This window comes from Euprymna scolopes, chromosome 34 (genome assembly GCF_053919585.1).
Source record: "Euprymna scolopes isolate OS-2025 chromosome 34, ASM5391958v1, whole genome shotgun sequence".
In the NCBI taxonomy this organism is placed as follows: Eukaryota; Metazoa; Mollusca; class Cephalopoda; order Sepiida; family Sepiolidae; genus Euprymna; species Euprymna scolopes.
This window is the reverse complement of record NC_136515.1, coordinates 39,278,116-39,289,559: the sequence shown is the minus strand read 5'-3', so window position 1 is coordinate 39,289,559 and position 11,444 is coordinate 39,278,116. Positions and strand designations below refer to the sequence as shown.

The 11,444-nt window shown below is 33.7% G+C and overlaps 1 protein-coding gene across 1 annotated transcript in view; it reads left to right on the top strand.

Annotated features, from left to right (window-relative positions):
* LOC145259188 (medium-chain acyl-CoA ligase ACSF2, mitochondrial-like) overlaps positions 1-11,444 on the top strand; it is a 131,082-nt gene that overhangs the window by 73,396 nt on the left and 46,242 nt on the right. The window contains exons 8-9 of the mRNA XM_080116962.1: positions 2,865-2,982; positions 9,534-9,629. Of these exons, the coding sequence (XP_079973088.1) occupies positions 2,865-2,982; positions 9,534-9,629 (214 nt within the window). The remainder of the gene's footprint in view (positions 1-2,864; positions 2,983-9,533; positions 9,630-11,444) is intronic.

Sequence of the window (11,444 nt, the reverse complement as noted above, 5' to 3'; positions counted from 1 at the left end):
GAGATTTGGGAAAATCTATGTGATCGGTTTTCGGCCAGAAATTTGACTGTTAACAGGGTCAAAGTTCAACGATTTGACCTCTGAGAACTCTACCAAAATCTTCCTACAATGTTGGGTCTAAACACTTAAAATTTTAGATATAGGTTCCTTGGATATGGATCTAACTTAATAACTTGATTTGAGCCCAAAACAATAAATGTTAAGGGGTTATAATAGGAGTTAAAGTTTTAAAAAAAATTGACCTCTACGGTGTCTACTAAATTACTCAGACAATTTCTGGTCTAAACATTTGAAATTTTACATAAAGGGTATTCAGAGATAGGGCAAGCTTTTTAATCGGTTTGGGTCGAAAATTTTTAGTTACCAATATATAAATGTATGTATGTATGTTTGCATATCTGCCTAAAACTTTCGACAGGGGTGACGGATTTTACCAAGATCAGTATTGTTTTGAAGTTCGACCTTTCAGACGACAAATATCGAAAAATTGGCTAAAAACATTAATATCTTCACCTTCAACTGGGCACTTTTCTACAGGGGGAGCGGTTGCTTTTTTCGCAGATATTTTTGAAAGTCATCCTCTCCTTTAGATTGTCTAACCTTAATTTAAACCTACATCACTTCCAGTTTGGTGGTGGTCGTAACAGCAAAGACGTTAGGTTTTTTCCCCCGTTCTTTTCCTCCTTCGCGGTACGGGTTCGAGCCTGCCTTCCTACTACCACTTTTTATTTTTGCTCAACACACACCTCCAAACACTCGGGCCACGCTGGGCATTCATGCTAGTATATATATATATATATATATATATATATATATATATATATATATATATAAAAGTGACCTCATCGGTGTGTGCGAAATGTCTCTACAAAACTCTTCTCTGAATATTTTGTCTACATAATTGAAATTTGATATATAGGGTATTTGGACGGGAACACTTTTGATTTTGTATTTTATCCTGCAAAAATAGCTTCTAAGGGGTCAAAATGTAAAAAATTTGACTTTGACAGAAGTAAATTGATTAACATCTGAGTATGATCGGTGGCACCAAAGTTATTTTTTTAACTTTTGAAATCATTACTGTATATATTGGATACCAAATAATAAGAATTTGCTTTATAATAATAAATATGAAATATGCATGAAGTAAAATATTATATTTAAGTGTATTTTGTGACTGGGCAACGTTCTAGTATATATATATATATATATATATATATATATATATTTCATGATTTTCTTGGGGGTACAAAACTTTATTAAGGTAATCATGAAGGGAAGACGTATTCCTTCGGAATTCATTTTATAAAAAAAAAAGACCGAGGAGAAAAGGAAAATGGATAGCAACTAAAAAATAAAAGTAGGGAATAAAAAAAAAATTTGCGCTGACTTTTTATATCGCAGCCAAAGTCCAACACCTTCCGTTCCTGAACACGTATTTGTTGAACTAATTAAATTTGCCATTACATCCGTTGAATTTAGTTTTAATGATGTAATTTACAGGCAAATTGATGGCGTGTCGATGGGTTCCGTGTTGGGACCTACATTGGCCAACATTTTTGTAGGATTCCATGAGGAAAAATTAATGTCCGGACCCATAAAACCATTGGTCTATTTTAGATACGTGGACGACACGTTTTGCCTATTTGATAGTAATTCGGAGGCAAACGAATTTTTCTCGTTACTAAGCAGTATGCATCCGGCGTTAACGTATATGAAAGTGAAGATAATTCCGCCCTGATATTTCTCGATGTTTTGGTAACAAAAACTCCATCTAGTTACCTTACATCGATTTATCGCAAATCAACATTTACTGGGCTGTATACACGCTGGGATTCATTCTGCCCTAACAAGCACAAATATAATTTAATTTGGACATTAACACATCGTGCCGTAATGATTTGCTCGCCAGAAAAATTGGATGAGGAATTAAATACAATTACAGATGCTTTGTCCAATAATGGGTATCCTTTAGATGTAATTGAAACCACCATTAAAAGGAAAAGAGCAGATTTTTTACGAACAAAACCCAATATGGTGGATAAATGTCCGGTTTATGTTCGATTGCCGTGGCTGGGGAAAGTAAGTGAAAAATTCACCAAACAAATTAGTTCAACTGTTGAAGGATGTTATTTTGCTTCAAATGTTTGGGTTGATTATAATACAAAGCCATTAATGGCTTCCAATAAAAAAAGATGTTTTATCCCCTCATCATATCATAATGTTATTTATTCATTTAAATGTGGTTGCGGTGCCGACTACGTAGGTCGAACGTCTTTAAAATTGGAAAGTCGCATACAACAACATGTACCAAGCAAAATCAGGAATGGAACATTCCTACCTACCGACGCTGTAAACAACACATATGGATCCGCTATAACGGAACACTTTATTAAATACCGGGATTGTGCAACGAACTTCAGCATCGACTCTTTCTCCGTATTGAGTGGAGCTCACTCCATATATCATCTAAAAGTCTTGGAGACTGTTCACGTTCGCCTTAGGAAGCCTTCCCTTTGTAAGCAAAAGGACTGCTTGTTCGGTTTTAACGTGATCAATCTCTAAAAATCCATCCCCATATGATTGCCCTTGCTCCCGTCTCTTTTTTAGATTTTATTATTATAGAAAACAAATTACTAAAAAAATAAATCCCTCGATTCCAATTTTGATGAGTGAGGACGAAACATGTCAATTGACTCGTTTTGATTTTGTTTTTATTCCCTACTTTTATTTTTTAGACGCTATCCATTTTCCTTTTCTCCTCAGTCTTTTTTTTTTTAATATAAAATGAATTCTGAAGGAATACGTTTTCCCTTTATGATTGCCTTAATATATATAATGTATTTTTTTAAATATTATTTCAGTGGTACATTTTTATTTAACGATGTAGTACAGGCAGGAACAACAAAAGCACGCCAATATATTCTTGATATTCAGAATAAAATACAGTTTGATGATCCGGTCAATATACAATTCACATCTGTAAGTACAAACAGTTCGATTACTTATGCTTAACACTATGTAAATTATGTACAATTATTATTTTTTTTCTGTCAAAGTTGTCTTCTCTTGTCTGTCATTGTTAATTTATTAATGTTTATATATTTTATAGAAGACATAGATTTTTTAATACTTTTCTATGTCCAGTGTCAGAGAATGGTGATGGCTGAGTGGATTTTTGAGTGACACATTCCCTCAAAGTTGGGAATCAGTTGTTGACTTACGGTACATAAGAAGGAGAGGAGTCAAAGAACAGATTGTAATGAACTAAGTTTGCTAGTTGATAGCATGTGGAAAAGATGGGCTTCATAGCAACCGACTATAATGGATCCATGTTGATTGAAGTATAAGTTCGAATATCAGGTCGGATTGACGATTTAAAATTTTATATTGAAAATAAAAATAATGACCTTTGTTCTTTATAACTTGATTTCATCTGTCAACAAGTTTATAAATACCTCGTTCATAAATTTCTTTACGTTTTAATGTGAAATATGAATCCAACTCGTGTTTAATCTCCTATCGTGATATTAACTCGAGGTTTTAAATGGTTTTGTAATTCTCCAAATAAGTGATAATCCAAGTGACCTAGATCAGGAGAATATGCAGGATGGACCAAGGGTTCCTCACCAAATTCTCGTACGAGGTCTTTGATCAGTAGTGTTGTGTGATGACGAGTATTATCTTGATGGTAAAATGACTGCCTTTCTGTTGACTAATAAAGATAATTTTTAGGTCATCATGGGGGAGAATTGCAGAAAAATATAAACGATGCTTTAATAATCTGAAAGAAAAAACTGATAAATAAATTATAGTTGAAGTAATAAGGATATGCATAAAATAAGTTACAATGGTTTCCAAAAAATATCCATTTTACAAACCGGCACAAACATTTGCTCTGACCTGATGAAATAATGATTTTGAAATATTCTTCTGATGTAAATAAATATTCAGTATTACATTTGAAAACAAGAAAAACAAAATTAAACTTTAGTAACACCAGATAAATATTAAAATAATTTCCTTTGCATCTGGAGGAGTTCATGTATCCAAATAGGGACAAACAAGTGATAGCAATTGTTCTAATATAGAAACAAGGCTACTATTTTGTTATGTTTATTTTAGACTCTGTTGCAGAGTTGCATTGCTGCAAAGTTGCATTACTACAGAGCTGCTTTGCTACTAACTTGAATTGCTGTAGAGTTGTATTACTATAAAGTTGCATTGCTGCAGAGTTGCATTGCTTTAGAAGTACATTTCTGCAGAGTTGCATTGCTTTAGAAGTACATTGCTGCAGAGTTGCATTGCTTTAGAAGTACATTGCTGCAGAGTTGCATTGCTTTAGAAGTACATTGCTGCAGAAATGCAATAATGCTGAGTTGCATTGCTGCAGAATTGCATTGTCATATAGTTACATTACTACAGATTGCATTGCTATAGAGTTGCATCGCTGCAAAGTTGCATTGATATAGAGTTGCATCGCTGCATCTCTCTGCTTGTTTTTTAAATACTTTAATGGAATATGTTTGATATGTTTACCACACTTGTACCCTCTAAAATAAAATGCTTCCTCACTCACAAGACTAGCTGCCAAATCCCACTGCTTCACCATAGTTCCGTAGATGCCAAAAGATTTTCTATTCGGCACTTCTACACTTTTAGGAAGAAATTTCGGAAATTATGAATTTCACATGAAAACAATGGTATCTACGTATTCCTTATATTTTTAAGATGATTATATCCAAAAATGACGAAAATCGATAAGGTAGAAAATTATTTATTAAAAAAAATAAAAAAAACAGAATTTGATGAAAACGATCGTAAGACACAGAAAAGTTCAAAAGGGAGGTAATTTTCCGTTTTGATTTAAACAAGAATGCGACAATTTTTCACCTGTTACCACAATTAAAGTTATTTTTTTTAATAATTCAGTAATATTCAAGTAATTCCGACTGCCTAATATTGGAAGCTACTATTGTAACTTATTAGAATTGACAAAAAATCAGTTGAAACCATTGCTTTTCATCTGAAAACTTAATTTATTGATTACAAGATTTCGCCCCAATACTGTAGAAGCGCCTTCTACTCTGATAGCTTCTTTCATTGAACCACTTATTGTTTGAATTACCCTCCTGTTCCCTGCTTCTGCAACAGTACAAACATGCAGAAATTTAAATGTAAATTTTATTATTTGCATTATTTGGACTATTGTTATATCTTAAGTGTTATTTTAACGTTTTGATCAATGTCACCTCTGACCTTCTTCAGATGTGCTTTGTCAAACTTGGGAATCTTTCTGTTGAAGATACACCTGAAGAAGGTTGAAGTTTACATTAACCAAAAATTTGATACATAAGCATTTTGCTGCCTGGACGGGATGAGCCAGTTTCCTTCAAAGGGGGAAGCTTCTAAGGAATATTCAGATCACAAGTGATTCCCAGATACATATGTATCCTGTTTAGGCAAGATAATTTGTAGTTTTTTGCAGGAAGGTGTTACAATACATCTTACACGGCATACTACACCTGATATTCCAAAATGGTCACCCACTTGGTTCTGACAGGGCTCAATGTTGCTTAACTTCAGTGGTCTATCAAGAAGTAATGTGTGTCAGCATGGTTATGCCATATATAATTTACACTATAAAAATGAGAACATTATATATTTTTTTCTACATACAATAGGTGCAATGTTACTAGGAAATGAAAGAAAATTTTCAGTCGCTTAGATTATAGTGTGGCATGGTCTCTGGCCTTGGTAGAGGCCATCTTGGATGATGATAGCGTCTGTGGGTACTACCAAGAACCACATCAGCATTTAATATGAATTGAGGTATAAAAGTTATGTTATAGCAAAAGAAGAAAATGGAAGATGTACATTGCATAATAAAATGTAAATAAAATGAAACACTGAAGTAAAGAAGGGTCACCAGGTAGCAAGTGCTATCTAAAGCATAAACAGTTTTGTAAAAGAAAAATTGAGAAAAACGAAATTTTATAGCAAAACATTTTTATATAAGATATAAGGATATAAAAGTTATTTTCACTATTGAAAATGTTCATAGTACAAGACGTGTTTGGGGTAAAGAATAATAGGTATGTGTAAGTAATTTATGTGAGTTTTTGGCAGCGTGGTATTGTGTGTGTGCATTTACCTTTTTCTTGTTAGTGAGTGTATAGATATGCATGAATTAATGTATGCTAGATACGTGAGTCATTTAGGTACTTTTCTTTACTACTTGCTCCCCCTCCTCTCAGCAGGAGAAGGGGGTGATGAAGAGTGTACTTTTTGGTGTTTTTCAGGTCCGACTGATGAAGTCTGAAGAAAAACTGATTTTGTCGATTTGTTCTTATAGGAATTTCTAAGTTCGTACTGGCTTACTACTTTCGCGTATAGGTGTTACTTTTTGCGTTTGGAAAGATTTCCATTGGTTGAAAATTCTTTGAGTTAACACTTTCTTGCTAAAACTTTTTAATTTTAAGAAGTGATATGCATCGCGATGGACAGGAGAAAGAAAGAGGATAAGCAAATAGAACCATTTGCATTTTAGCATTCATTCGAATCACATATCACAGTAGCATGCATCATGCATACATCAGCATCTAAAGACAACACAAAGAAGAACAGTTTCCGATGGTTCGTTGTTCTACACAAGTCCTGGGAGGTAACTGGTTCGCAGTAGACAGTTCTCGAGTTGGAATCCTCAGAGCAAAAGATTCTTCCCGTGTTGACACGAAGAAAACATTGCGAAATTGCTACAGAAAACGTTTAATATTTATGGAGCAATTCTGGTTTCTGATTGGTTGGTAGCAGAACGTGAATTAATTCGATTCGTCAGTTCCTAGCAGCATCGTTTATAAATAGAATCGCCTGACTGTGCGGGATCATACCCATTATACTCAAAAATATTGTAACAGAGTTGTCAACGAAGTGAGTTCAAGAGATAAAGTTTTAATAGAAAGAAAGAAAAAACAGTTAATTTAATGGCATTATGTAGAATGGGTGGGTGGCCTGATTAAGGACCGTCCTTGTCCGTTAGATTGCTTTTAGTTTAGAGTTTTAAATCGTGGATATGACGTTTTCCAATCGTTCGTTTGTTGAATACGATTGGAAAGAAGACTAATATTTTTAAGTTGTGTCCATTGAGTCTGGGTGTTTACTGTCGAAAATATTATTTTTAAATTGATGAGGTTATACTAAAAAGTTATTTCTTAGTTAAGGTTAGCATAAAAAAAAACGAAACTGCTATTTCAAATTAAAACTTAATAGGATGACGAGAATGTTATATATTAAACGTGGTAGAACGACGAAACTTTATTTCAAAATGAAATGTAACATACTATGGTTTAAAATGTAAATGAGGATTAAATTATACCTACTGTAAAAATAGAGAAGAAAATGAAAGGTTACCAGCATTGAACTATATGGACTGTTTCGCACGTTAGTCATTCTATTTTCAGTAGAAAAAAGAACCTGTGTTTGCAGTTAGATTTTGTCATAGGTGACATTTGCATATAAGTAGAGCAACTACTTTTAGAAAGGTGAATTGAGAAAGACAGTTAAATTTATTACAAATGAGAGAAACCGTTGTGTTACACACTCGTTATCAATGCGTGTGTGAGTGTGGGTTTAAACATAAACAGATACAATAAACAGTTCTTTTAACACAGAGAATAATCATTACATGTGATAGTTTTTTAAACGGTGTGTTACTCTAATCCACAGAAAGTTCCTTGATAGCAAAGAAATATATAAAGAAGTATACCTGCTTCGTTTGTGATAATAATATTACAGATATCAGATATGCAAAGAACACCTAAGACAATTTCTTTGGTTCTAGTTTTATGGTTGTTCATTGTGCTATTGTTAAAGTTTTATGGTTGTTCATTGTGCTATTGTTAAAGTTTTATGGTTGTTCATTGTGCTATTGTTAAAGTTTTATGGTTGTTCATTGTGCTATTGTTAAAGTTTTATGGTTGTTCATTGTGCTATTGTTAAAGTTTTATGGTTGTTCATTGTGCTATTGTTAAAGTTTTATGGTTGTTCATTGTGCTATTGTTAAAGTTTTATGGTTGTTCATTGTGCTATTGTTAAAGTTTTATGGTTGTTCATTGTGCTATTGTTAAAGTTTTATGTTGTTCATTGTGCTATTGTTAAAGTTTTATGGTTGTTCATTGTGCTATTGTTAAAGTTTTATGGTTGTTCATTGTGCTATTGTTAAAGTTTTATGGTTGTTCATTGTGCTATTGTTAAAGTTTTATGGTTGTTCATTGTGCTATTGTTAAAGTTTTATGGTTGTTCATTGTGCTATTGTTAAAGTTTTATGGTTTTTCATTGTGCTATTGTTAAAGTTTTATGGTTGTTCATTGTGCTATTGTTAAAGTTTTATGGTTGTTCATTGTGCTATTGTTAAAGTTTTATGGTTTTTCATTGTGCTATTGTTAAAGTTTTATGGTTTTTCATTGTGCTATTGTTAAAGTTTTATGGTTGTTCATTGTGCTATTGTTAAAGAGAAGTTTTGTAAATTTCCCTACAGGATTACAGTTAAATTAATTTTGAAATTAATTAATGAAACGAAATTGGTGGTCAACACACTTTGGGGGTGATGAGTATTTTATGTTTCCCTGATATGGTCAATAAATTTCGATCATGAATTAAAAAGACCAAAATATCCAGGTATGCTCTTTTTGAAATAAGACATAAACTACATATTGTAGACTGGCTTTAGGACCAATCTTTTTAGATGAAATGAAGATTTTTATTGACTGACCACTGATAGTAGACATTTATTTAAATAATTAATTCTTATTTCAGTCACATAAATTATTTGAAGTTGAAAGAACACACACTCGAGTCTGAGTGTCTTGTTTTCTTCACTAACAACAAAGATGTTCGTTCTTTGCATAAGCAGCAACAGTCCTTCTTTCTTTTTTTTTTCATAAACAACAAAACGCATGCGAACAATGTGGTGTACAAATCAAAGCAAAAAAAAATCTGTCTTCAGTTATTCTGTTACTAGCAGTTCAACCCGGCTTTGATCAGGCCCTATGTACTGTTCATAACTTTATGTGCATATGTATTTAGTTAGGCAAAGGATCCTGGAGAGGGATAGAGAAGGTTGTCGACTGGGTCCAACAGATCGGACAACAATCAGCAAATAGCGTAGAGGTCTCTAACTACAAAGGTATCACTTTCTCTCAAGCACAACTAAATTATAATCTACGACTTGTTTTTTGTTGTTTGTTTCTATATTAGCATGATCGCTGAGGTGATCATAGTGTCACATCAGCAGAGACGTGCAGACGGGGAAGGGTGCCCATGCACTTGCCCTTTACTCCTGTTTTAAAAGTGCCCTTTTCAGGGGAATGTATTTTAGGTCTGTACTCTACCGAGTCACCGTTTTTTTTTCATTTGAGCACCTGCCTTAATAAACTTCTCTGCAAATCACTGCACACCATTGTCTAATAAGCATATGTTTTTCCGCCAGAAATGATCAGATACTCATCTGTGTAATAATTCTTTTTTATTTTAAGGGAACCACCGGTTCATCCAAAGGAGCCACACTTTCTCACTACAATATCATCAACAACAGCTACTTTGTTGGATTACGATTAGCATATGATAAGACGGTAAGTGCAGTGTCTAAACATTCGAGATCAATTATACCTGAAGTACCCCAATATTAGAAACAGTCAAAAGGACGCATATAACGTTGACACTAGTTTCTTTTACTTTCTGTTGCCTTTACAAAATTGTTTGCAAAAGGTTTTGTTTTGTAAACTTTATAGATTAAAAAAAACATTAAAAAAAACAAAACATTTTTTAACAAAAATATTGTAAGCCATTTATTTTAATGGTTTCTTTTTGTTGTTATTTGTTTCGTTTGTTTATGGAACTTTGTTTGCATATCAAACTACCACCCCTGATCTTTAAAGATCATCGCATAACCTCATGGCCAGATTGGCACTCACATCAACTTCAAACACCGTTATACACTACTAGACTCTCGAGCACCACAAGACTTTACTATTTCATACCGGAATAGCTTGTAATTTAAAAAAAAAAAAAAAGAATACTTCACAGCGTCCGTACTACTTTCTACGGTCTGACTTACTCAGTTCAGTTCCAAGAACTCGATTGCCTTGCTCACTCGACTTTAGTTTTTTTATAACATCTTTTTTGGAGGAGGAGGAGGAGGAGGAGGAGGAGGGGGGGTAAAGCCTCATTGATATGCAAATCAATGCATATCAAACTACAGATCGGACACTGTTTAGTACAAACTTTGGCGTTCTTCTGGTTTGCCGATATTTCCACTAATTCAGAAAGTACCTGCTATCTGCAACATATATAAGAGGCTTAAGACATGTCTTAAGATGGAATTCTCCTACCACATTTGGGCGGATGCTGTAAGACCACTTTTTTTGTCTTACTCAAGTTAGGGATGATTTCTTTTGTTCTTTAAAGCCCCTTTCTCACAAAAGAGACATTGCCAGACTTTTTCTTATTATTTCCATGGAAAATGCTTGATTGATTTCCAATCTCTCTTAAGCCATTCACAAAAACTTTTCTACAACAATCAAAAATAAAACTTTCCTTTCATCCATCATGTGCCTAAAATTCGATGGAATTTCTATGTACAGTTTATTTTCAAGGATTTCCTGTCTGTAAAAGACATTATGATGGGTCTGTTTCCTTGCAGATACTGTAACATTGCTCGGATCTGCCTATGCAAATGCATACGAAATGACGTCACCAGTAGAGAAAAATAAAGACTTCAAAAAGGACGATCACATTAGAGATGTGAATAACGTTCGAGATCATGTGAGGCGTGGGTGACGTTCGAGAATATGATGATGTGAGGGACGTCACAGTGGTCACGAGAGAATGAGGAAATAAATGCTGTTGTACAACAAAAAACGTTGAAGTTCTTTTCTATTCTGTGTCTGCTTTGCGACTGAAGTTACAACGTGTGGGTCCCATGTGTAATTGTGTAACATTACAATACATGTTAACAAATACTGGTCATAGACTAATTTTGAAATCTGGCAAAAGATGTCTTCTTTTCCTTATAGCTTCTTTTTTATAGAAAAAAATGTTAGTACTCTATCATTATTTTCAGGGTAGGTGCTCGACTGGGCTCCAATCTATAGTTCCTTCTATAAAATATTCGCAACAAAAGCTCGTCTAGCTACAACCACTGTAAATAATTTTCCTTTCTTTATGTCTAAAACTAAACGGAACTTCCATGAGCAAAGTTTCTTTTCAAGAACTGCCCGTCTGTTGAACAATATCTTAGGACTGCTTCCCAGCTAACTACAACTACAGTTTCAAGTCCAATTTTAACATTCTTGTTTAGTCGTCCTCTTAATCAAATTCTGCTTAGTTTCACTCATTGTTAGCAAACCATCACAGTATTGCTTCACCGTTCACCTGACAAACTTATT